This window comes from Anser cygnoides, chromosome 2 (genome assembly GCF_040182565.1).
Source record: "Anser cygnoides isolate HZ-2024a breed goose chromosome 2, Taihu_goose_T2T_genome, whole genome shotgun sequence".
Taxonomy (NCBI): domain Eukaryota; kingdom Metazoa; phylum Chordata; class Aves; order Anseriformes; family Anatidae; genus Anser; species Anser cygnoides.
Window position 1 is genome coordinate 139,736,714 of NC_089874.1, and position 27,673 is coordinate 139,764,386.

Here is a 27,673-nt window from a genome sequence, read left to right on the forward strand (position 1 = left end):
TTAAAGGAGCTTTCCTCCATCTTCTTCGGAATGAGAACGCAGCTGAGGATCTTTCAGCATTTGGAGAACTTTTGGTCAATTGAAGCAAACCAAACATACCTAGATGCTTTTACGACTGTTTCAGAGCAGTGTCTTTTTGAAGCTAATACTCCACCAGGGAGCACAGCTCGCAGACAAAAGCCGTCTGAAGTGCCTTGAAGAGATCTGAGCCTTGGGCTCTGCACTTTGCTGCTTATAAACAATCATTTCAATCTGCCGGGCCGCGGCGGGAGTATGAGGCTTCATAAAAGGGCTTAGGTGTTGTAATACTGAGCACAGCAGCGTTTCGCTGGGTGTCTCGCTCTCCAGCCTCCCCGTGCAGTCCAGAAGATTTAGACACAAAGAACCAGATCCGCGCAGGCCAGCAGGGAACCACTTTAGGAAACGCTGAAGAGAGCACAGCCCAGCTGTGCTGAGTGAGGTGCCTCTTTCTGATCAGGTTTCAAGCCCCAGCTCCCTTCCCAGACTAGGGACCGAAGCAGCACACACTCATAAAACAGCAACAGCAATTAGAGCACTTGCTTAGGCTTTGGAAGGGAAAGATCCAGGTCTCCTCTTTCACTGCAGAGATGTGAACTCCCCGCTCCCAGACCTGCGCTACGACTATTGGGGTATCCTCCTGAAGCCCTTCTGGCTTTCATGGAAAGAAACGGATGAGGTTGGGCCAGGGGAGGTGGACACTTCAGTCATCCCTGAGCACTCCGGCAGCAGGACAGAGAGCTTGAGCACCTTTCTGGCCCAATTTGATGGGTAACACTCCAACAATCTTTAGAGAAGACTGAAGCCTCAGTGAGTGCCACGAACTGGGGGTTCCCAGAGTTAAGCCACACAGGTGTCACCCTCTCCGGTGGCCTGCAAAGCACCAGCTTTTTGTGAAGAAAAAGGAATCGAGCTCACGGCCTGCCAGCATAAACTAATGTTAAATCACTAGTGAATTGAAAGTATTGAGGTGGTCTTCTCCAGGCTTGCTATGAGAAGACCCACCTTGCCAGGAAAGCAGAAGCCAAGGCGATTTCTGGCACCCCAGCTTATCAGAGCAGCCTGCCACCTAGCCCAGCACCACCAGCACTGAGGTCCTGGGCAAGCCAAGATCCATTCAACACTGAAGCATTTACATAACTTTACTTGAGGAAACTTGCACCTCTGCACAGCCTGCAGAGGAGTTTGGGGAAACCGAGCTCTGGGATCAGGCCCAGTTCTCCAACGGTACTTAGATACTAACCCAAACAGTTTACAGCGGAGATAGTCGCCTAAATATTTTCCAAAATCTCAGTCCTTTGGGCCTCAGACTAGCTGGAAAAGAGGCTAAGAAGTGAAGTCACTCAAGACACTTAAGGCAGCTGCATACCAGGAGGGACACCGAGTTCCAGCTCTGGTCTCACCCCAGAGCAGCGGTGGTGCAGGTTGCATCTCCCTGCCCTGCAAAGTTTGCCCTTACCACGGCCGAAATTTCAGTCCACGAAAGCTGATGGCACAACACTGCGGTGAAACCCTTTGGATAATCTTTGACTTTTGCTACCTAGAGGGAAAATGCTTCAAGTAGGAATGTGTTTAGCATAATAATGCTAAAACAGTTCCATTGCAATGACAAGCATGATGTTTCATCAAAATTCTTAGGAGATTTGTATCTGCTGCAGCTCTCCTTTGGATGGGAGTTGGATGTAAAACAAGCATATGTTTCTCGTTACGGAGCTGCAGAAAAATCCATTGTTTCTTGGTTGACTGATGTGAAATTTAAAGAAATCAGTCTGCCATAACAAACACGATCTTCAGCAATCAAAACCTATTCTTATATTTCACTATGTATTTAATCGAAGAACTTGAAGTGAAAGTTCACTTAAAAATTATGAAAATTAATTCAAGCTAAAACTGTCAAACTGCAGGATTAATATTATTAACTCGGACTTTCTTAATTTGACACAAATAATTCTGATGTGCCTAAAATGCTGTGAACTCAGGCTAGAAAAAGATCCCAGTAATTTAAGAAATCTACATAGAATTCATATAATATATATGAAGATCAAGGTTTTAAAATCAAGTTTGGAAACTCAAGATGCACACTGCTGCCTTGTGCATTATGATATGACCTTAAGTTACAGGTTCATTTTTTTTTTCCAGTAGGAATCCCTTTCTCATTTAAGAATACTTTTCAATCTTCTGTACACAGCACAACCTTGCGTACTGCACAGGTCACAGAAGTATCAGCTCCCATATTTTTACACTTACCATCCTAGGAATGAGGAAGGAGGTCTTTTTCAACTCAAATTCCTCACGAGATTTGCTCTCAGTACCACCTCCTGTAGTATCAGTGGTGTGCCCAAATGAATACCAACACTTGTCTAGAAGTTTTTCAGAACAGAGATATTGAAATGAGCTAACGCAAATGGAAGTCAGAGATCAGTGAACAGCCAAAGTGCCTTGCACAGTGCTACAGAAGAACCTAATGAAAGAAAAAATAGTTTTCCAAGACAGGATGCTGTTTTCTTCTTCATCAGACTCCCTTTCCATCCCTGTCAATCTATCCCCCTTTAGCGCTATCAATCTTTTCCTTAAAATCAGACAATTTTTCAGATTGTAAACCCATAGCTGCAAAACCCTACGCTCTTCACAGAACAGCACACAGCCTACACCAGAAATGGGGCAGGACCCCACGGCTGCACAGGTAGGATGGAAGTGTTACAAGGAGATTATAGATATATGCAATTCCCCCCCCACCCTTTTTTTTTTTTTGCAAGACCATTCATCCCCACCCTAGACATTTTTAAGGAAAAATTAAGAACTCAAAAATGGCAATCACACTGACCCTGCATCCTGTCACTAGCAAGATTCAGGTATTTCGTACAAACTCTTACGTTTCGGCTAGCTACAGATTCACACTAGTAACTCAGAACACAGAAAAGAACTCTACAGGGTGAAATATGAAATGTCTTCCAAGTTACTCAGCTGCTAGCTGGTGGCACAAGCATCCAAATCCTACATTACGTATACTAGATAAGAGCTTACAATCTCTAACATAGAAGTGCTACAACTCCTGGTTCCAGGGCAGAGGTCCCCCTTGCACACTGACCTGCTTCCTCCCTGTTTCACGTTATTTTTAGATTCTCTCAAATGTCTCAAAGAATACTCGCCCATCTCTGCCAGAAAACCCAATACATTTTCCTTTCCAATATCACACTGAGAAATAAGCTAACAGTCCTCAATGAACTCTTGAAAAATACTTCAACGGAAAACTACTGTACAGTATGGGAACTTCACACTAATTAATCTACATCAGAAGCATCTGAAAAGATGCCTAAATGGAAGCTGTCAATCTGAGCTAGTCAACAAGTAAGCTTTTGACACTGCTTCCTTTTATCTCCTCCCCTAAAACTTCAAGAAAGATTGCTTGGAAAGACTTTTATTAACCTCCACCACTTGCCTCTGGCTCTTGAAACATGATATATGAGCGTAAAGAGGTCAATGATTTCAGAAGCGTGATGCCAATTGGCACATGGATGCTTGGCATCCTCCTCAAAGGTCAGACTATTTTCAAGTGCTCATGGCCAGCAAACCCCTTTTGTCTACCCCAACTTATTTTTGAAAACCTTTGAACCTTAATCCAAACCTATGGTCAAATAAACAGGTATTTCTACAAAACGGTAGCTTTCATAGAACTTCGACCAATTATGCCTTTCAAATGCTCCTTCCATTAGATAATTAAGTTCTCTAATATTATTTAACAGCTAATGAAGTAGTTCTAATTCCACTAGAAAAAAAAAAAAGTATTCTAATAATTCCATACAACAGAATTGTGGAACTTTCAGGTCCTACCTGTCCCTTGAAGAAAATTAGGAAGTTCTCAAAAACCCATCAGCAAGTGACATATATACTCCAATACGATTTTGCTATAGGAGATGAAGGAAACCTCACATTCTTAATGTAACTTCCACAGAAATTTTTAAGGAATATTGGTAATGCAGATATTTTTGTAGCATTTTGTTTTACCATACCAGGTTGTGAAGCGTTGAAATAAATATTTCACCTAGTAATCGCTCTACCCACTTTACAGTTGTAAGCAACTGAAGCAAGCAGATAAGACTACTCTGAGTCACAACTAAGATACGGATTAGAAGTAGGAATGGAAGCTATTTGGTTATATATTAATCCAAAGGTACAGGCACGATTTGCTCTATATTTATGTAATTTTTTTAACTGCTCTCTAGCTTTTGGTCCACAGATTACTGCATGTCGCAGACAAGCATGCATAATAAAAGAGATATGTTACTACTGCACAAGATTGTGCACTTCATACTGAGGGATACAATAGGCCTCAAATTCTGCAATTTGTGTGCAACACCAAAGACTGTCTCAGAATTAACACTACCATTATACTATGGAAGACTAAACTCAAGGTCTTCAGCCAGCAAGGGCTGGCACTTTCTGGACACAGATGAACTGCTTCTGTGTTTAAGCAGAGCCCAAATTCTGTGCAACTCTAATATTAAAGTCTGTTAGCATGATGGTTTAAAGTAATTGGTGCCACTCACTGTAAATGACATGCTCCAGGCCAAGAAAAAAATACATGGGATGTTAATTATACTGTAGAAAGCACATCAGCTTTTTAAAAGGATAAAATCAAGATGAAATGAGACAGTCGTTAAGGTTTATATGAAAATAATCTTGTAAGCATAGACAACACACATGGTACAAAGAGCTAGTAAAATATTTCCTGATTTTATGATTAAGGAACCATTTACATTTGTCATTACTGAAATATATATGTGCCTAGATACACAGAGTATCCCATGCTGCTGTCTCATGACACCACTGTCACATCAAACACCGGTCCAGTATTCTCATCTCCAGGGAGAATTGGTGACAAAGGAAACAGCACCCCCATTTTAAGTTAACAGAGGAACTAGCAGCAGCAGCCTTGGGCAATTCTTACCTTACCCTCTAACTGCAGGAAACAGCTGTACTCTGAAAAGAGTAAGAAGCTGGAATGAAGACTGCATACCATTAAGCTAATATGTAATGTATATGCTCATAGGAAAGATTTGAACATTAGCCTGTTAACACTTACAAAGAAGTCTTCCAAGGAGATTTTATACTTTGACACATTTATTTTAGTTGGATGAACAGAACCCATGCACAAACTGAAACAAGTGTTCCTTCAGCCTCACATTTGCCTCCCTGAAGACTTCAATAACCAAATGTTTAGAGATATCAGAAATATGTGGATATTAACATGAAGTAGTAGTTCAATAGCTATTTTTTGTTCCATGCTTCTCTTTCAAGCCGTTCACGGATTACTTCTTTAAGGTACGGTTCAAGATAATGCTTATCCTGAAAAAGAAGAGAATATTTAAGATTAGTTAACTTAAACTCAAAAGGGAGGTCCAGAAACAATTCAAACCATCCTACAGATTACTTCTCTCTCATTCCTCCTCAGATTTAACTACAAACCAATGTACAGAGGGGGAAGAGAAAAAAAGAACTACGTTACTCACTCTGAAAAGGTAAACTTGGTATCTACCAAGTCTGCAATGACAAACTCTAATGCAACCACTGCTAATTCTTAATGCTTCCCCAACATTAACAAGTAAAATGATGCCTTCAGCTATAACTTCATGATTTTTTTTTGACAAATATCCAAGTGCGCAAGATTCACTTTAATTAGATCAAGTCCAAGTAAAATTTTCATCACGCTGGAGAAGCTTATTTTGAACTTAGCTTCTAAACAGCACTGCAAACAAATTCAAACAGAACACCTTGTCTGTGCATAACTGCAAACCAAACTGCTGCTCAAGCAACTTATGCAGTCAATACCAAAATACGACCAATAACACCACAAGAAACAACCTCCACTTCTATAGAGAAATTAATGCTCTTATATTATTTTCCAGTCCAAAGTTTAATGAAAAAATTCCTGCCAGGTGATTTGGAGAAAGCTGAAACGAGCAGTAATGCAAAGTCTGAATTATTCCACTACAAAGAAACACGTTAATTAAAAATAAAAAGGAAGGTGTAGCTTGATTTGGTTTTCAAATTACAGTAAGACATGTATTTTAATACAAGGCTTTCCTTTAAATTATTGACATTTTCATGAATAAAAGCTTTGGCTCAAGATTTTCTACAAAACCAAGAAACTCATTCAAAAGAATTTCCAAGCCAGTTAGAGCATACTTCCTTATCTGACAGCTTAGAATATTTCATCTGAATATACAAGTGCTATAGTTTTGAGCCGTAGTTTAAGCCTTTGTCATCTTGAGCAAAAAGATAAAATTTCCAATGTTAAAATATAGATTTTTAAACAGCATTCAAAAGCTGTGTTTTTCAAAGGTATCGCAAGAGATGCGCACTCATACTCGTTATAAATAACATGGAAGCATGCATATCTTCAGAGATTGAAAATCCCAATGACCCTACAACGATCAGTCTTAAAGACCTCCACCTTGAGGCAACTCTGTACACGTACCTCTTCGTATTTTACCCACTGGTCTTTTGGAAGGATCTGATGTTTCAGGCTTAAGTCAAGTGCTCGCTTTATGCGAAACATTCTTGCATTGTAAAGATCCTCTGGAAGTCTCTTCAGTGCTTCTTTTACATCATCATCTTCATAAAACGTATCATCTCGCATTAATCCTGTACCAACGATATTTTACATTATCACTGAGTAGATGTTCCTAAGTAAGATTTAGGACCAACACAGGTGTTTTTGCGTAACATAGACATGACACTTAAAATGCAAAATTATGAGGGAAAAAAAGAAACAAACCACAACCCACACAAAGAGAACCCCTAACTGCTCACAGAGAACAAATTGTGAACGCTGAAATTCACATACTCTATTTAATTGCTCTTTCTCCTTTTCTTAAGGAGGAATATGGAAAATCAATATTTGATTTAATGTGCTTCATAAGATTATACAGAATATATGCAGAACAGTAACTATTCAGGATCTGATGGGTAGACTTACGCTCGCTTTATTTCATATCCTTGATTTCAGATGACTGTCTAGGTAAAAGCTTTAAAAGCTGATTCTATCACAGTCAGTCAACTGCAGATGTGACTACTTCAGTACATAAGAATTATTTTCTAAACTCCAGTGTGCATAATGTCTTGATCTCCATCAGCTACAGCAAGCAATGGAAACATGAACCTACTGATTTTTTTTTGTGCCTGAGTTTCCACTTCTTCCCTCCATCAGAACTTAGTTCAGGGAGGTGTAACTAGCCTTCTGACAGCATAAGAAGATCCCCACACTGTTTTTGGAGTGAAGAATTTCTGAAATTTAACCAATCCCGCTTTAAATTTCAGCATTAGCAACAAAGAACAAAATGTTACTTCCATAACATTTCAAAATTGATACAGATCACAAATGCACACCTACTGCCTTTAGGTTAAAGGTCTTGCTCTCATGTGACTGAGTTGGCAGGAGTCTCCCAGTAAAAAAGAGATTTCCTCCGAGCTATATATTCTTGAAAATATAAGGCGTGGTTTTGCAGTTTCTGTTTAAAGGCATAAGATGCACGGCTGCTAGTTTAACCCGTAGATTTCAGTCACATTCACAGAAAATGGAACAAATGTATTAATGCCATCAAGAATTTCAGTGGATAGATAGCACTTCACCTCTAGAAGTGAGTGGTCAAAGAATAAACTTTAGTCTTTCAATTTTCTTTTTTCTTTCTAGCTCTCCTGGGGCAGGCATGTAAACTTCTTTAAATGATGTCCTGAAGTTGCAGCCAGCACTAGCAACAGTCTCTGAATATTCAAATTATCTTGTCATTTATGAACAGTTTTGCAATCTATATTGTTGAAACAAACTTGGTAATAACATGGGACGAATTAATGGCAATACCATCAAGGCAATTCCCTTTGCATACGGAAACGCTATTTTTACAGCTACTTTCCCATTATACAGGCCAGAGAGACATCAGCTCAAGTTACAGTGATACAAAGTGCAAAAATAGCTAAATCCTTTTATACAGGTTGGATACTTTGCAAAAGTAACCCAGACAGACCAACTGCTATTAGCAGCAATCTCCCAGTTTGGAATGCAGCCCTTGGGAAGGTAACAAGATTAGCAGGTACTAACCCACGCAATTAACTCGGTGGGAAATTTTTTTTTTTAAAAATCAAGCTTTCAGGACTGCTTTCTGGAAGTTTTTTCAACAGCTCCAGCTTAACCTTAGATGTTACAAGTTATTTCACTGAAGAACAAACACAGAAACAACAGAAAAGAAGTCACTGACTCATTACTAGGTAGCGGTCATGATGACCGAAGCTGTTGATAACTTTCTTCTCGAAAGAAAAGTAGTAGCTATCACTGATAAAAAGACATGCATCAAATTGCTCATACATATAACAGCTATGAACCATAACTAGATGGAGAACTGTTAATAATGCAAAGTTTTTAAGGCTTAACAAAACACTCACCGAGCTTGTTGAATCCAGCTGCATTATAATACCACTTGCGGATTCTGTCAATCAGACGGCCACCTCCTGAAACTGAAAGTGACTGTCATCAGTCAGGGAACACGATGAAATGCAACCTTACGCACCGCTACAACAGTATGCAAATATCTGTTGACCTCTTTCATGTACAGTAACGCAACACCACGTCAGGTTTGAACTTGAGCATGACCAGGCCTCTCTGCTTTCCAGTACTCTTACATGGATACCGAGCATACGGAACGAGTGCTTGTTCCACACAATATTCTGACCTCTGTTTCACTCAATTTAAAAATTAGAGTACTTTAAGACTTGGAACACTGCTAACAAGTCATTCCCAAACACATCAGCAACAGCTTTAAGCTCCATAACTCTTACTTGAGCTAAAACCATAGTGTTTACCACCCTGTTTTTCAAAGCATTTACCTAAGTTTCACAGCTCTCATTACGGGTTAATGCGATTTCAAGACCAGCATATTATGTTGTTAACCTTCTGCTCCCCTCTCCAATTACCTAAATACTATTCCAGACCTGCTTTTTCAAACAGCTGCCAAAGTCAGCGGGAAGGTCAACGCTGAAACCTCAGAAGAATCGTTGGCTTTAAGAAGAATTAAAGCACGCAAAATGCAGGATACTGATCTTTTCCTAGCTGTGATTTTGGATATCAAAGGTGGGTTGGTTGGTTGTTTTTTAAGTGTAGTCAAGTGCTGTGCAGCACCAAATTAAATTTGACAAGGGTCTGGAAACCTAAAAACAGCATAGTTCAGGCAATGCAGCGAACACAAGGTTGTATTTCACGACTTTAGGTTGGTTGCCTTATGAAGCCACTCCAGAAAGCCAGTGCTATGTGTGATACCAGCACACTGTCGGCATATCACCTGATCAGACTTCGACCTTCACATTTTAGGAGCTGAGAAGAAATCACACGAAATGAACCAAGCCCGAAGCCACTACTTATTACAGGATGGTTTGGGTTGGAAGGGACCTTAAAGCCCACCCAGTTCCAGCCCCCTGCCATGGGCAGGGACACCTCCCACCAGCCCAGGCTGCCCAAAGCCCCATCCAGCCTGGCCTTGAGCACCTCCAGGGATGGGGCATCCACAGCTTCTCTGGGCAGCCTGTGCCAGGGCCTCACCACCGACCCCCGCAGCCCCCCCGCTCACCGCTCGCCCTGGCCGCCATGTTGACCTCGGCGCGGCGCGCTGCCTGCTGGGGAGCGCAAGGGGCGCATGCGCGGCGGGGCGGGTTCGATCCGGGCACGGCCGTGAGGGGAGGAGCGGGGCCGGGGCTGGGGCCAGGGCCTTGCCGGTTGTCCCTGAAGAAACGTCCCGCTGCGCTTCTAAAGACAAAAGTAAAAATAAAATGAAGAAAAAAAAGTTGAATTATGCCATCAATCTTGCCCCACCAGGCAATTTCAGGCGGCTGAGCGCGATGCGCAGCCTCCCGGCAGCACTGAGGGCGCCCTTCAGGCAGCCGCTGCCCCGCAGCAGGAACAGCGCCGCCGGATATTTTTGTCAGCTTGCAGCCAAAAAGGATTTGGCGTGACTCGAGGTGGTCTTCCCCCCCCGCTCCCCTTTTCTTTTAGCACTTCTCTCGGTTGTCTTTCTACACGGTGTTTCTGGGAAGCGATTTTGGCATAAGCTCACACAGCGTTTCAAGGAACCGGTTTAGCTCTGGCAGCGGTATTTTTTTTACATTTAAATTAAAAGCTCAAAGTTTAAGAAATTCACAACATATGTATTCTATAAATTGTAATGGTTTAGCACACGGTGATTGTGCTAAGGGCAGCCAAGTAGAATTAATTTAGCATTCTGAACCCGCACGTTTTCTGTAATCATTACTCTTTACTAGATTGCTTGAAGACTATAGTTTATTGGCATTTAATAGTTAAAAACCTAATCTTAAGTTAGATTTAGATCTCTGGGTTTGAAAGGAAGGAGTGGGGAAGTGTTCAGCCATCCCCTTTTCAGCCACCACTTCAGCTGATGTTCGTGCATCTCCAGCAGGAACAGTCAACACAACAGAGGATTTCAGTGATCAGTGTCGTGATCAGAACAGGAACACGAGAGCATCATGAGAGACGTCAAATGCAGCTTTTTCCTGCGTTTCAAATGAAGATGTTCTGGTAAATCAATCTGTGTACTGCTTATCCTGATGCCATTCCTTACCTTGGGTGGTGTTGCAATTCAGATTTTGATTTTGATTCTGGGTAAAAGTCCCAAGTTGTGATGCCGAGAACTCACTGCTCTTCTCATTCTTTAAATTGCCCTTTAACGTTACTGTATTTCCCCCCTGATTAGGGGAATTTAACCTTTTGCATTTTATTCTGCTATCTGCATACAGAATCTTCAGGCTTTTATTCCTGTGGCCCAAATGGGTATTTTAAGTTCCAACCTTTAAAAAAAAAACGATATTTTCATTAAATAAAAAGCTTAAATACAAATGACAACATCTGGATTTCAATTTCCTGACCTACTTTAACTGAAATAATAGAAACTTGTAAACAATAAACTATTAGTTTGCATTTGTGCAAAGTTAGTTTCTTCACTTTGCCCAAATACACTGTGAAACATTTCGTAATTCTGTATTAATGTGGTTTATTCACTGGTAGTATTAACTACTTTTAATACTCCCACAATTTCTATTTTACTTCAGTTATAACTGAGCAAGATAACTATCAATTAAGTACACGCTATAGCTTTTTTTTTTGTACAGTTTGTTATGTTTATACTAAAGCCATACAAATCACATCAGGGTGGAGTAAAACTGCTTCTGCCTCTCAACAGTGCAAAAGCAAAAGTGACTTAAAACTAGACGTGTCCCTGAAATCTAGAAGGAGCTTTTCTTCTTATAAATTTGCCTAGATTCAATTTGCTGATTTTCTGTTTCACTTCAAGCCTAATTTCACTGTTTAGCTTTTAGGATACTAACTTCAGCAGCCAGCTTTACAAAGAAACACCTGTGTAACCTGTTGAAAAGTGCCTTCTTTTATGATGGGCTCCACATGTCATACCGTACTTCTCTCTACCATACAAAAGAATAAATAACATTACTAGCTCTTAAGATGACTGGGAAAAAAAATTAAGTCCCTAGCCATTTTTTCCATCTCCCAAGCTTCTGAAGTTATTGAAAGAAAAAAAAAAAATCACCTTAATTTACTTTTGTTAGCATGCTCCATCATTCATACTGAATTAAAAGTTAGCAATTAATTACAAGGATCACATCAATAGCAATCAACATATACTTACCTAATCCTTTTGAAATATACTTTTTAATTCACTATAAAGTTACTGTACGCCTTTACATCCTACTAGTGTTTCATAAATAATGACTTCTTAAACAAATAATTAAACAAGTTTGAGACCATAAAAGGGAGCATTTTTAAAAAAATGTTTATTTTACAACTTTATTCTATTCCTTTCTACATGTGTTAATAATTAAATAGTTTTTAAGAATTTTTCAAAGTCCTGTATAGAGGCTTTGGCAATCTCTGTACAAAACACCTCATCCGGCAAGGATACTAGCTGGTCCAGAGAGATGTAGCTGGGTTTTGCTGGGTCATACTGGGCTCTTCCCAAAAATATAAGGAACATGTGTCTCTCTTTGATACGTAATAGCTTCGAGTTGAAAACCTAAGAAAGAAAAAAAGGGGAGAATGTTTTAGGTAGCCTAAATTTCAGATTCTGATGAATCTAAAAAACAAAAACATTTTTTAGACAAAATGGGGATCTAGCAAGAAAATATTCTACATCTTCTCCCCTCATTTATGTCAACCATCAGTTAGGTTGTATTTAAATACAAAAATGACAGGCTCAGCTGCCCTAGTCATGTCCTGAAACTCACCGGTTTTGAAGATGGCAAGGAACAACAGAAAGACTGACGACACCAACAACACAGAGTGGAGGAAACTAACCACTTACTCTTCCAGAAAGAGAACAAAAATAATGAGGTGAAGCATCACAAAGCCACAATAAGACAACTGAGAAGGAAGTGAACAGGACTTGTGATCACTTACAGGTCAAGGAGGACAAAAGTGAGACATGGATTGGAGTTATAGAAAGCATTGGTGCTAAGATACGTTAGATACCAAGATAAATAACCAAAATCCAGACGAGGAGTCATATTTCCCCATACAAGTTTGGCTTTTTAGCCAGTTAAATAAGAATCAGTTAGCATTAGACTTGCTTTAGGAAAATTGTTGTTGCAGTTTGGAAGTAGCAATTTATTTTTTTCCTTGTTCCTTTTTTTTCCCCCCTTGTAAGAAGTTAGAGTAACTGCCTGTCAGCGCTTGATGAAGTGAGAAATACTTTGAACTTTTAGTTTGTGAGGAAATAACTGTAATGAGAAGATGGAACAAAAATCATCAAGAAATTCATTTATTTTCACTGTTTATTGCTGCAGCAGAAGGAAGGTCAATCTGACTGCATAAAGGATAAAACTTCCTTTGCCTTTAAACTGTATTCTCAGATCTTGGGATGTACAAAATTTAATTTTTAATTAAGCAAATATGAAATAAATGGTTATATGTTTATCCTGCTTACTGAGCAGATCCTCTGCATAATCTGTCTTCTTTCATGTCTCATACACGCAGAAGATTTCAGGACAAGGAATCCCTAAGCTGGTAGTAATTCTCTTTTATGAATCCAAAAGAGACGGGCATGATTAGTTCTGTCAAAAACTTAAAATTGACCAGACTCGGGGCTGGAAGGGCACATACACAAGGGAGAGAAAAAAGGCACTTTTATACTTGAATACTCAACAGTTGCTGACTTGCTAATAAAAGTCTTCCCAATTAGAGTAAAAGCCACATATAAATTGAATAATTGTGTCCTGCATACAGCGAGCCTCCACTTTCACCAAACTAGTGAAACAGTTATGCACACAATTTATCCCCATATTAACAGCTCACCTGAGGAAAGCGAGTAAGCATGTGGTGGGGAATGCCCATTATGTTGTGCAGGTAGTCAAATGTCTGTCGGAGTCTCTTTCTACTTGCAGTTAAAATCTTGGGGGTTTTATACGCTATCTGTTGAATTTCATTACGTTGAAAACCGAACTCAATTTGACAAACCTGAAAGAGAACAGAATTTGATTTTCAGAAGTCAGCTACAGCAAACAGCTTATTTTAACATGCCACTGAAATAAACTCATGCAAAATTCTTCTACCCTTTGTCACACGGCAATATGAATGCAAGCCATATCATCATTTCCAGTTCTCTGAAGTCAGAGTTTAATGCAGGATGGTAAACAGTTTAAAGTGCAATTTGCTTATGGAGTACTCCTGAAGTTAAGATGGCTTCTGTGAATGCTATCTATTTTTCAGTTTGTCCAAGATACGAACAAAAAAGCTTGTGTCTCAGTATGCATGGCAGTTACAAGCGTAAAAATTCTCCCCAGAGAATCCTTCCTAAGTTGAACCTGAAAGAGTTGTGTGGAACATGCAGTGTATTCAGTTTATTTTACAGTTGGTTCATGTCTAAAGTAAGATGTCTTTTTCAAAGACTGCCTTGACTTCAATTATGGTTTCCCAAAAGGAAAAACAAAACAGATTTTTTCAATAAAATCATGAGAACTCCTCCCAACACGCAGGATGGCAAGCAGTTCACTGAGTTGTTGAGAAAGGAATCCAGCATAGAAGAGTGTCTGGTAATTCAACCATTTCTTCTATCCTCCAGTGACATTTACAAGGAGCTTGTTTTCTGTCATGAATTGGGTGTGCTTGCCAGGCAACATAGCCAGACTTTCAAATCCAGCTCAGGTACTTCTTCACAGTTGGCACAAAGATGGTGCTTTTGTGTGTCCAGTTTGATGTGCCAAGACAGCTCTTTTCCAGGACTGCCTGGCAAACGCAGAGGGAAGGGCACGAAACTGGGTTTTGAAGATACTGTAGGATTTCCAGGTCCTTACAGGCAATTGTTTCTAGAGATGACTTTAATCGGGTCTTTCGACTCCTGATTCTTCCTTATCTGCTTTATAAATATTTGTGCATCACAAGGAATACTAATCAACTAAGACAGCATTCAAGTATGAAGAGATGTGTTTGCACTGTTGTGGTGCTTTCCACAGATTTGAGTTAGCAGGGGTAGCTCACTGCAGTAAGAAGTGTGACTGCAAGTAAAACTTGTTAAGTCACTGAGACATACAGCTGGCCCCACTGCAGTTAACTGTGGCAAGTCTCTTCACCTTTTCTTTCCTACTCCGTGAAACATTTTCCTCGACATAAATAGTGAGCTCAAGTGTAATTTGCTTTGATTGCACTCAGATAATACATTTAATACTCAGTAACTCTCTACATCATGTATGTTAATATCCTTACTGTGCAAGTCCTGGCAGTGATCAACATACCTTACATGATTCCCACAACAGACGGTGGTAATGCAAACTTTCCAGCTTTACCCTCTCAATGAATCTCTAATTGTGCTTGAAGAGACCTTTGGAAGATAGAATAATCTATCCTTGAGCCTGCTTAGTCCATGATCAGTATCTTCTGAAAGCCAACATGAGTTGCAACCGTTATTTCCAAATAGCAGCCCACTCAGTGAGGGGTAGCACCAAATCACTCCTGAAGCAGCGTTACAGGGTTATGCTTTGAGAATGCTGCTTGCTCACCACCAGTTTAAATCACACAGGTCTGACTTCAGATTCTGAGTCAAAAACATCCAACCTCCTGAAAAGCTGGAGCTTCTAATCACCCGTAGATTCCAATATCAAGGACCTAAAATTCCTTCTCCTCTCTTCATACGTTAAAAATAAGGATGCTACACTTCACATTTCCTTGCAGATAGACAAGATAGTCACATAGAACAGCGAGTCTCAAAAAACGCATTCATTATAATATACTGAATCCCCAGCCTGTGGAAACAATGTTCATTAAAAAGAAAGCAGTATTAATTGGAACAGGCTGTTACTTTCCAGTCTCCTCCCTTACCACACACACACATTTCAGATTGCAAGATTCCCAGTGCTTAATGGTTTCAGAGCAGTCAGTCTGTGTGAAAATTATATATTTTAATTCATAGTTATGCATTATAGGGTAATGGGACTTCTCAAATTGTTAGACTACATCATGCTGTTTGGCCTAGCTGGCTTTACAGCACAATAATTAAACCAATACACAGTTACATTTTCAAAGGGGAAAGGAGTCCCTGTGGGTTTGAAGTTATTTACCCAACAGTTGTTAATAACGACCATCTGCTATCAGACAATAGGTGTCAAATGCACATTTTGGCAGACTAGCTACCTGCCAAGAGGAAAATAATCAAACGCACATTTCTTGCTCCTAAATCCTCATGAACAATTCAAGTTAGCAAAAAAACATAGTAATTAAGGGGAAAAAAAAAGGAGAGAGCAAGCCCTATTTTTCACTCATTGTAAAAAAATGGGTAACAATTTGTGTCATCAGATAGCAAAATCTGGCAGGAAGGGACCCAGATGAAGTTTCTAACCTACATCAGAATAGAAGACAGAATAAGACATTGTTCCACGTATGCTGTACACTGGCAAACTGTAGAGGAAAAGAAGTGGTCTGACAAAATCCTCAGTTATTTTCCATCTTCACTAAAATTATTTCATGGAATTCTTTCTGTACAGGATTCTTCTCCAGAGAATTTTACCTTCTGTCAACTCTTAGTCTATGCAGGTACTCAATATATTTTTAACTTCTACTAACAAGCTTACCTGAAGATTCTCTTTTACAGGCTCTAATTTGCCAGTCAGTAGCCTCGGCAGACGAATTACCAGATCCTTTGTCTGCAATTAGGGAAAACACACAAGGAAAGATTACCATGAGAGCATGGTGCAAATATATCTGTGAAAGAAAAATACAGATTTATTTTTTTTGCAATTGGAAGAGCGATGCACTTTCACTTGCATTTCATTTTCTCTCTAGCCCAAAGCTGAGTTTGCATGAAACAGCTATGTATTAAGATGCAAAAAGTTACTCAAACATCATGTTAATTTGGAGAACAAAAAATACCATAGCCACTATAAAACAGATGGGGAGAGGGAGTAAAAACATTCCCCCAAAGCAGAAATCATGCTGAAAAGCCCTCTCTCAGTACTTGAGTTGTTTCTCCCCACCTCTTTAAAGAGAAGTAAACAAAACACTACCTGCTAGAGGCTATAAAAGGATTTTTCAAGTGTAGTGCTCTATTTGTCTACCTTGGGATCTAGTAACACCATAACATTATGGCAACACAAGAAATTACTCCACATCCCCTGAGCCATGGGGCTACTTGTAATCCACCCTGAGTACAAGGCAGTGACTAAACCCTTTTCCAGAGACATCTCTTACCTCAAGCCTGGAAAGGCCAAGAACAGGCACTGTGACAGCTATGACTCTTCAACTAATAGAAGCCAACAGAAGAACGCACGATTCCCCTTGAAAATTGACATTTATTGCAATCACCAGCTACTGCAGGAAATAACTCACATTGCCCACTCACATTCTAAGCAGCTCCAGCTACTAGCTCCTCTGACTATCCCAAAGCATGGTGCTAAATACCTGCTAAGCATGTTACCCTGTGGTAGCACTCTGAGAAACAAAGACTACTCTTGGTGAACTAGCACATAACTTGGCATTTAGTTTGATATTGTATTTGCAGATTAGACTATTTTTCACTGACAAGTTAAGTGTTACAGTATCTTGAAGAGATGGAGAAAGCCAATTAATCTGCTTCAAGTTAAAAAGCTGCTTGCACCAAAGGATTCAGTCCTGTGAACTACTGCAAATAATAAAACTGGGTACACACATGCTTCTTTGTCAATATTCTGCAGCTGATCATCTTCAAGAACTGTACTTCAGGATATTTTGAATGTCAGATGTCCTATTACATCTATGGAAGGTTAAAATCATGTTATACCTTCCTGTAATCCTATGTTACGTTGGTAACGTCAGCAGGGCTTGTGGTAACCTCCCAGCACTGCCATGTAAGCATTCATGTTCTGAGACTTTACAGATGTCACTGACAAGGTACCTAAAGACTTCAGAGTATAGTTTTTACCTTTTTTACACTGAGGCCAAGTTCATTTTTGAAGAAACCCAGTCTGTTATCCAATCTTTCCACTGAAAACAACAGCAAATATGGAGCTCTTGAGACCATCTGAGCAATTTCTGCATTACCAAATTTTTTTGATTTTAGGTAAGCCACTCTAGAAAGAGAACAAAAACAAAATAAAATCGAGTGATGAAAATTTTATTGCCTCCATTTATTCAGTACTTGCTTAAATTCCTCAGTGATATCTTATAAACGGACAGATGTTCTAGCATTAACATGCAACTCTGCCAAAAATAATTAGGGGGAAATCTGCAGTTATCATAAAAGCAAAATACCATCCCTTCCAATTAATTAGAAGTAAAATAAACCTCAGAGCAGAATGTCAATACCGAAGACAGATTTTAATTCCTTCCAGCTGTACTTAAGCAGATAACTATGTTAACCTACATTTAACTACCAGCCTGTCTCCTAGATTGCAAACACATTAATAGATCATCATAGGGTATGGACAAGAAGATATACACAGCCTCTTGCTATTTTAATCAATTCCATTTCTACTGCTGAAAGAACAGAGTACTATACCTCATACATCCCTGTTTTGCCAATAGCACTGGAGGAGAAATATCATACAACAATGCCATCTGTAGGGACATTGTCCAAAGAGACATTTCTAAATCAGCTGAAGTTACTTTGGTTACCATAGGTCCCTACTTTCAGTCGCTGGTCCAAGCATTTAGTCACAAAACATCTGGTTGTCAGAAAGGTGAAGGGGCTGACTAAAGTTTTTATGTTTAACAGATCTTTGTTTCTTTCCAACTCAAAACTTTTTCCAATTTCTATTGAATTCAGTGAAAGTGAAATCCTACTTCAAGTACTACTTACAATAGATTATTACCATAGCTCCCAGGAAAAAAAAAAAAAAAAAAAAAAAGAATGGGAGGGAAAATACAGCATACAAAAGAGACATGATTAACCCATTTGCCACCATCTACAAAAAACATACTGGTATCTGAAGAGGTTCCCTTTGGTTACAGATGATCAGAAACTTAAGTAACTTGTTGTCAGATAAACTTTGGGCATACAAGAACTGAATTCATCTGACTAATTAACATATTGCATAGACTGCAGAACATTCTGCAGAAATAGATACTCAGCAAAAGATGCTTGGTCTTATAGTGGGGAAAAAAAGCTGTGTTTAATTATGTCTTGTGCAGAGAAAGAAGTAAAATACCTTCTAGTACCTTCTAGCCACTACAACCTCCCTCTCTTTCCACAAGCCCTCAGAAATGAAATAACTGTAAGTGAAAAAATCTCTTCAGAGAAGATGTAAGAACATCTAGAGAACCAATTCCCAACTGAGCAGATATCCCAACACAGAAGGTAGCAACCTAGTCTTCAGACAACGCCGATGGAACTGGCTACAGAAACCTGAGAGACAAGGACATCAGGAGGGGGAAGAAATGCAGAATAAAATAAATAATTGTCCCTTCAAAATTTATCCCATTATGTTTTGAATGCTGCAGTTTGGCTATGCTGTACTTCTTCCATTCCATTTTTCAAGGACACAACTGCCAAGCATCCTAGAAACAGAGCTAAATGAACAGATTAAAAATAATTAAAAAAATAATCTTTTGTTTGTCCTGACTCCCCTCCTTTTTTATCCTGGGAACCAGTCATTAAGATTCATACTTGAAGCACTTCTCTCCAACCTGGAAAGGCAAGAAGATTCGAAGAGAGACAGCAAGATCGTAATCAGCTGACTCCAGGAGATGGTATATCAGAGAAGAACAGTCATTCAATCTGACCAGGGCTTGAGATAACTCTGTGAGCACTGGCACCAAGGTCAGCCCTCGTTCTCCTACAGCAGTCAGCAGTTGTGTGTAGCATGTTAGCAGTTTTAAGTCATCATTAACAACACCATAAAAACAAAGCATCTGGTGCAGCTGCAGTACAGACACTGATTTGCAACTGTCAGAATTGTTATGAGTTATGGAATGTTTTGACTTTTACAGTGTTTATCTGAAGTCAAATGCCAAATCTATTGAAATTTGTGTTTTGTTTCCTGGCAACACGGAATCCACAGCAATAAAACATTCCAGAGTGATGTAACCAATACCGTGTCCATCTGCAGTGAAGCGTTTATGCGAAGGTGATACTCAGCTTTCAAAGACAGCTATCTGAGCCACATTCACCCTCTGCAGCACGCTTACCTTAGAGATTACATTAAACCATTCATCAATGCCAAAGCAGGATAAACTTACTGAAAAATCAAGCCGTCGAATAAGAACAAATTGGATTGTACTGTTCAGCCCCCATTTCACTAACTAAATAGTGACACAGGACAGTCACTGAAAAACAAATCTGACTTCACAGGTGAGTTAGAATGCTTGTCAGAGAAAGAAAATACATTCTTCAGGAGAGTACAGGCAACTCTGACGATCTCAACTCAAGACTACTGCTGAAAAATGAACTAGTTTCTTTCTGGATTCTGTTTCTGAAAGTCCACTTACTGAACAAAAGGATGGAACAGAGGTCAAAAGAAGGAAAAGCCAGGTCTGTGTTAGACCTGAGTCTGCTAGTATACCTGTTTCCAAAAAGCTGTATTTTCAGATTTCTGTCTTGGACAGCTACTACATGCAAAATCTAAGTAGGAAGCCTTTCTTTTCTGGATTTTCTAAATACCAAGATATTTTGAGTTCATTACAAAGCACACATGCACACACAAGTTGTTCTGCAAAAGAACTGAATTAATGCAATGCCTAACGTAATTTTGAGAATACGTGCCCATTCTCCTGCATTTTTTTCTATAGTCAACACACCCAACGAAAGTATGGACCAGAAGAATGAATTAATTTCATTTCAGAATCTGTTATTAAAAAGATACACAACAAGCAAACACAGCTGAGTAAATAAAGCTAGGATATATGTAACTACAAGAGAAACCAGTAAAGTACACTCCTGTAGTCTAGAGCTGGTACCTTGAGTATCTCATATCTTAACGTTATCCCACCTGCCAGAATCTAGAAAGAAACAGTAAAGCAAAGGAATAAAGAGAAACTGTTTGTAGCCATAAACCAAAAAGGGAAAAGACTGGAACACAGTTACAAGCTACCACATTGGCCCTGTAGCAGGAACATTTGCACAAAAACATCTGCTCAAAACCTACACTCAATTATTTCAGATAAATAAAGAATTAAGAAGGACATTTTTGGGGAAAAATAGATTATTACAATGCATTATTTTAAATATCTTGAATATTTTAAGTTCAGGATATTTAACTTTAGGGAGGATTTTGTTTAAAAGTGAAGGGTTTTCTGCCACAGATACAAACTTTATCTTGGAAGTTCTGGAAATAATCCTCCAAAGTTAACAGCCCAAAAATACTGAGGACACGCTTCTGTGAATGTGTATTCAGTCACAACCATAAGACCAGCAACAGCACAGGTATCTCAGCCACTGCAGTATGAAGCCCAGCACCCTAGCTTAAGCTCATTGCACAGTTGAAATCTGCACAAAAGCAGCCAAGGTGCACATGTATGTGGCAAAACCCGATGGTTGATTTTGGACACAAGAATGAACAGCTGCTGTAAGTAACATTTTAGACCCTGCCACACACACAGCTCCTCAATAATTGTGTTTTACCCACTGTTATCCCTTCAACTCAGCTACAGTTTTATAAAGCTACTTAAAAACCAAACAAAACAGTATTATCCCATTATATCTTTAGAACTGCTCAGACAAATAATTGTTAATGAAATAATGGCCACTGAAGAGGATGTTCCACTGTTGGCAGAGAACAAGCAATACTGCTAAGCAGCTTGATTCAGACAACGCTAAAACCAGTGAAATTAACAGTCAGACTTCAGTTAACAACTGACATGTATCCCAACTTTCTAAATCATGCTGCTGGAAAAAAGGAGTATACGAATATGTCTATCTTATTTCCTCACTGCTTTCAGTCAAGTAGCTGTTATATTCAGAATGCAACATGTTCTGAAGTTAAGTGTTCACTAGACAGACAGACTGTATGAAGTACAGTCTGCAGTGCACAGGATCTAGATTTGAGACATAGGACTAGGAGGAGGTGATGCAGAAAACAAAGGTTTGACAGTAAATGGAGAAAACAGCTTGTTTCCCTTACAGTCTCTGAATAAAGATCCATGAACGCAATGACTTTTCTTAAGAAAGTAAGCCATTCCACCTCTAGGGGTTTTGGTAAACACATGCATACACAAAGAAGCTTTAAAAAATAAACAAAAATCACATCAGCAACAACAACAAAAAAAAACAACTCCAAAAGGCAGTTAACTAAATAAGCTTTGGTCTAAGACATGAGATCTTACACAGAGACTGGCATTCATCCTCATGCACATACAAGCTTGAATGACACCATGGGACAGTCTAGTGCAATACAAGTGGGAACACACAAACAATGAAAATTGGTTCATGGTAGTCTTGTGCTCAGTTTGGGCTGGACAACAAGAAAAAACTCACTAAAACACTGTGCTGCTATTAAAATTAAGCACAGAAAATATCTGCTCTGCTTCTTTTACTGCAGAATCCACAAGATAAAATTACATATATCATATAGAATATGGTTTTGAAATATGATTGATAGAAGACAAAATCCATGACCAGTCATCAGTATCTCCACATCTGCAGATGACTACATGCACAATCAACATCTGACAAAAACAATACGAAAAAAGAGGTTTACATTGTTCTCCAACTTAATGGAAGCCTCAGGGAGCGTAATTTTGGAATCTAATCTGACATGGGTAAAGCGAGCGGCTTAGGATGGCAAGCTGCTTCTTCTGTGGCAGAGACAGGAACAGACATTTTAGCCTGAGCAGCCGATCTTTGCACCAGTGCTGGACAGGTAAGTAGGACATCAGGAACTGCTGCAGGGTGAGCACAGGCACGTACGCACATGGGTAGCATGAGAATTGCACCTGACGAGCAGCAGTGATTGCTTGCACCTCCAGACACGGCAGACACAAGGAACCTCGTTCTGCAGAAACCCTTTCTTTCTGTGCACCAGCAGAAGCTGCTGCCAGCCACGTCTTGGCCAAACTCTCCTCCCTGCTCTTAACCCACAGATGTTAAGGCTCCTGATGGAAGGACTAAAAGAGGCGTATGCCTTGATACACAGCAAAGAATTGGTCAACTCAGCTATCCTACTCCCTCATTCCCACTGTTCCCGCTATACCTTACCCGCAGCTGATGCTATCCAACCTCTCCTGACAGCTTCCCACCTACTAGAGCAATCCTCGCTCTTCCAAACTTTTAACTGTCCTGCCATTGCAAGCCAGCCTGCCACACAATTCACTTAACCAATGGTAAGCAACAACTGCATGGAGAGAGGTGGCTGAACAGCCCCACACCCAAGTGTTGAGCCCATTCAAGTACTTGGCCTAATGCAGTCCCAAGCACATACTTACAGATGGATAAATCAAGGCACGAAATCTTAGATAACACGTATGCAAGGGGCAGTCTCCTTGGTGAGTCAGTTCCAAGCTGCTACCAAAAGAGATGGTCTTATTCTGTTTCCCCTCCTTTCTGAAATACGCTTCTCCTCATCCTTTGCATGGAAACTAGCAGCACACAGCCACACATCTCACAAGTCTGACTGAAAACTTAAATGATAAGTTTTGGTAATGGTCAGTTTTCAGCTGGATCAGGGGGTTGACTCAACTTGTAACACCGCTACCACATTAATGCTGACTGATGACAAAGGAACACGGAGCCAAGGGATTAAGTGAGGAAGTAAGCAGCAGCAGCAACGGGCGTTCAGACAAGCTTAAGACAACTCCGAAACTACATCTTCAAGGCCAGGGGCTTAACATCTTGTTGCTACTTAAAAGGCATACCTGGTTTCGAGAGCTTCCAGATCTTCACCTAGGATGTACGGATTTTTGGTCAGGAACAGTCCCAGCTGATTGTCTTCTACACCCACGTCCTTAAGAAACAGGAGTATTTTTTTTATATCTTTCTCAAAGTCCAAGGTCAGTAAGAGCTGACCTGCCTTTTGACGTTTCTCCACTTGGGATAAGTCAACTCCTACAACAAATAAAATGAGATACTGTTCTAATTAAACACAGACCTCATTCCCTATAAATGTTTCAGAAAGGCATGCTGATGTTTCTAGGACTTCTTTTTTTTCCCCTCACTTATTTAGTATACTTTGATTGCTTAACACAGTAAGGTCATGGTACCTCCTACATGATGGAAATATTCCAGATAAAACAAGCAGATTGGTTTCAGACTTTTGCTAAGATTATTTTCTGAAGGATGACATCTCCAATGAATCCTGCACGTGAGGAATCAAACACACCAGTATGTGCCACATGCAGTGACCTACTCTTGTCGCACGGAAGCGTCTGTACAAGGAATTCCTAACTCCATTATACCTGGGACAATTTTGCAGTGAGTGATTCACACAACTATTTCTTACTGCACAGTGCCAGATCTCCCCATCACATACATTTGTTTCACCAGCCTTTCTGGTATTCCTCGTGCTTTTGGGAAGCGAGGAAGAAGCCAGCAGCCTTGGACTCAGCTATCTTTCTTGCACAGTCCAAATGCTTTCTGATGAAAACTCCCACCCCCTCATTCTTTCCTATTCAGTCTACTGTGCCCCATTTTTACAGTTCTGCATAGCAATCACTCTCCTTCCTTCCTGGGAGGGAGAGCTGCAGTATCTTTCGCAGCAAATTAAAACATCCTTATCCAGCCCAAATTAAAAGACCAACCAACTTGCACAAAGCGCTCCCTACCTCCAGAAGTTCTGGGAGATATGCCAAGGGACTAGAGCTAGGCAGCCTTGTCTTTAACTAATACAGCATTCAGTAAGTCATACAGCCTTTTATTTTTCCATTCACCCTGCATAGCATTCTGCTGCCTGTAGCAATAGTCACCGTTCCTATAGCTTGAAATTTTCAAATTTACAAAGCCACCACTAAGATCAAAGCACAAATTACGGGAACTCCAAAGCTCAGGGAAACCACACAAACAAAATCACACATACCTAGCTGGACAAGCTTCGTTAGGGTTTCTGAGTGATCAACATAATCTCGGAGCGTGGAAGACTGAAGGGGAAGAAGTGGATCCGCAAGGATCTGTACGGCTTCTTCCTCAGAAATCTCCTCCAAAGCAGATGAAGGCGGAACATCATCCCAGTCTAGGAAATAAATACAGAACAAAGTGCATTTTGTGAATGACAAAGCCGTTCCCCTCAAACGCTATGCAGATCTTTGAATCCATTTCAAAATGCAAAAACACTTTGCAAGAGATGAAGAGCCAAACTATTGCTGTGTGAAAGCACATGAAAACAGGCTTTGCTCCCAGTTTTTGCTTCTGTAACACTGCCTTGCCACTGCCCATCAAGTCTTGCTCACATGGCCAAATCCGAGCTTAACCCCCAGGTAGCCTGCCTTCGGTCTCCCAGCTTGATCACTGCACACAACAGGTCACACCACCTTCTTGAAAATTCTTCTTTCATGTCTCCACAGATTTAATCTTGCCTGATTACCTCCAAACCAAAGCTAACGTGAAGATTTTTCATAGCCCGATAAGTGCACTACCTGGCTCCTCTTCCAAATCCAGTGCTTGAGCTGCAGTTGTTTCTAACCTTCAAGGCGTTTCACAGACAACTCCAACTGAGCCGTGATGTCTTACCCATTACAAGATGGCTGCTGACTGCCAGCAGCTCTGACAGCCAAAGAAACAGAGCTCTGCCTGCTCATTAAGGTTTCCAAGTAAGCATCATTACATTTGCTTCCACTTAAGTGTGTTCAAAGTCACAGAACTCCGTGGGTTTTTTTGGAAAAAATTTCTCTAAACTCATTTATTTTTCCTCTGATAGAAGCTCACAGAAGACAGATCAAGATTGCTGTTTTGCAGGCTGACCGCTAGCATTCACCTCAATTGTCAAGCTGATCACCCGTACTAATTACAAACTCCTCAGGATGGCAATTTTCTGTGTCCTGTTCCTTAGCATGATGACTTCCTAGAAACTAAGGTGACACTCCTGCATGTTAAAAACACAAAGCTACACCTGAACAAGAAGAGGTTCCAAAGCCAGCAGGAAGATTCTGATGTTCTAGGAAAAGTTGTATAGACTAGCTCAATTATTGTAGCTCTTACCACTTCTTTTTCTCAAAGCCTCATAAACAGAAGCACAGTGGAACATTTTTAGCAACGTTAACAGTTTAAACAGTAATAACAGCTCTCTACGAATTTGTATGGATATGAAGCATTTTCCTTCAGAACCAAACCCATACACACCAAGGTCCATTCTGGTAGCACTTTTTTGCTACTTTTTTTTTGGTTAGACATGCATTTTTTGGCCACTCCAAGTTCTTTGAACCTCCTATCAGAAAACAGGCCTCAAATGATAAAAAATAGAAAAAAAAACAACAAACAATTATGCTTCTTCCATTATGCGCTGCCAACTAGGCAAATTGCTCCACGCATACCAGTAAGTCTGCCTGTGGATAAAAATCTGGCACGTAGATCAACTGTGTCGCAGGTGTGGACACATACGAGCTGGCTGACCTGTCAGCTTTGGTGCACCACTGTTTCCAGAACCAGCTGCAAAAACACACAGACCTCAGCTGCTGCTCTGAGCCACCCCAAAAATAAGCTCTGTAGGATCCAAGCTGGCTGGACTTAAAGCTGAGTCTGAACATACAGGACTGCTTAGTAACTCCAGATCAGGTTTCCTCAACATACATACAAAAACCATTTTTCGGAGGGTGGGATACGTTATCCTCCCTCAGATGTAAGTATCTGAGTAAGGATAAAGAAATGCCACTCCGAAAACATTTACTGGAGGAAGGTGAGGCTATTTTGTCAGGTCAACAACACTAAGGAGACCTTGCATCTATCTGCTTTCCCTCAGCAGACGGTTTGACAAAGCATTTCTCATCGTGACAGTTCTTAAGGAGGCTTCACACTCTGCTGCCTCCTGTTGCCCATTCCTAACCATCCTGGAACACCCCTCAGGCGTATGGCATTGATGTGTGAGCTGCTTCGGGAGTGGCCTCCCTGACACCTGCTCAGCTACGACAAGTAGTTATGAGAAGCTCCTCAGCTGGCTGCTCTAGACTGAGGTTTCTACCCAGCATGCTGTATTTTTATATTAGCTTAAACGTACTCTTTATAGACTAGAGCTATCACAGGAATTCTGCATTAGCTATGGGGCTAAAACCAAGTGAAAGTCACGAAATTCAGGTAAATATTTTAATTAAACTAGACAACAAAAAAAGAGAGCCAATAGCAATACAAGAAACATGACTTGAAGATTAAGAAGAAAGGGTATCCTCAAGGCCTCTTACCTTCACACAGTATTTCTGTGTTCAGGTCAGGGATTGTTTCTGGTTTCGCTTGTTCCTGTTTTACTGGTAACAACAAATTACTTTCAGGAGAAGATGAGGATCCATCCTCGGCACTGGCAGGCTTCGAACAGTTCTCTACAGATACACGTCTGTACGTCTGCAATCCCCACGGAAGAAAGCTGTGTCTAGAAGCCAGCAAAACCAGAGGGGCAGCCCCCTGACATGCCTGCACCGCCTTGCTGGAGCTCCTCAGCCTCTGCAGCTCGGCAGCACAGGCTGCTTTCAGCCAGCAGCAGCAGCGGGAGGCTGGCCGAGCCCACAGCGCCATCCTCCACCTCAGCGAGGCATCCTGCGGGGAGAGAAAGGCCAGAAGGAGGAGTAAGGACGGCGCTGCCCTCACCTCACCCAGCGGGCAGGCAGCGGAGCGCTAATTACCCCCACACGGAGCCTACCGCCCCCCGGGCAGCCATTTTAGAGCTCCACACACCCAACAAACTCCACCAGCGGAGGGCTGACCACCTCCACAGCCACCGGGGAACAGCCACCGAGCCCGGCGGGGGGACGAGAGCAACCGTTGGGGACCGTTAACGGCCGTTAGGGACCACTAACGGTCGTCCGGCCGCGCCGCCGCCTCACCTGCCCCTCTCAGCGCCCTCCTCCCCACACGGCCGCGTGCTCCCGACGAAACCATTCCGGCGCAGGCAGAGGGGTGTCCGGGCGCGGAGGGGCCGTCCCATAGTCCGTAAAAGAGGGGAGGAATGGCTCCGTCCCCCCCTATTTCTCCCGTTTCGTCTCGCCCTCCCCCGGCCGCGGTGGCCCCGCCCGTGGGGGGCGGCGGGCGCGGCGCTGCTCCCTCAGCGCCTCAGC

At 40.9% G+C, this 27,673-nt stretch overlaps 2 protein-coding genes across 5 annotated transcripts; both read right to left on the reverse strand.

Moving 5' to 3' along the window:
• Positions 1 to 5,117: 5,117 nt before the first annotated feature.
• UQCRB (ubiquinol-cytochrome c reductase binding protein) lies at positions 5,118 to 9,763 on the reverse strand. 2 transcript variants are annotated; one of them, XM_013179938.3, is made up of 4 exons: positions 9,636 to 9,763; positions 8,458 to 8,529; positions 6,497 to 6,663; positions 5,118 to 5,364 (listed from the first exon to the last, which is right to left on the reverse strand). In XM_013179938.3, exons 1-4 carry the CDS (start codon positions 9,652 to 9,654, stop codon positions 5,287 to 5,289), a joined length of 336 nt encoding a protein of 111 aa, XP_013035392.2. In that variant the 5' UTR covers positions 9,655 to 9,763; the 3' UTR covers positions 5,118 to 5,286. The 2 variants fall into 2 exon arrangements, with proteins under 2 accessions (XP_013035392.2, XP_066846713.1); XM_066990612.1 differs by lacking the exon at positions 9,636 to 9,763 and adding an exon at positions 9,554 to 9,577.
• Positions 9,764 to 11,841: 2,078 nt separating this feature from the next.
• MTERF3 (mitochondrial transcription termination factor 3) lies at positions 11,842 to 27,583 on the reverse strand. Of its 3 annotated transcripts, none has more exons than XM_048068708.2 (8): positions 27,443 to 27,583; positions 26,807 to 27,155; positions 24,496 to 24,648; positions 23,339 to 23,528; positions 17,475 to 17,622; positions 16,150 to 16,221; positions 13,382 to 13,543; positions 11,842 to 12,104 (listed from the first exon to the last, which is right to left on the reverse strand). In XM_048068708.2, exons 2-8 carry the CDS (start codon positions 27,132 to 27,134, stop codon positions 11,910 to 11,912), a joined length of 1,248 nt encoding a protein of 415 aa, XP_047924665.2. In that variant the 5' UTR covers positions 27,135 to 27,155; positions 27,443 to 27,583; the 3' UTR covers positions 11,842 to 11,909. The 3 variants fall into 3 exon arrangements, with proteins under 3 accessions (XP_047924665.2, XP_013035471.3, XP_013035474.3); XM_013180017.3 differs by lacking the exon at positions 27,443 to 27,583 and adding an exon at positions 27,294 to 27,434; XM_013180020.3 differs by lacking the exon at positions 27,443 to 27,583 and adding an exon at positions 27,326 to 27,426.
• Positions 27,584 to 27,673: the final 90 nt, after the last annotated feature.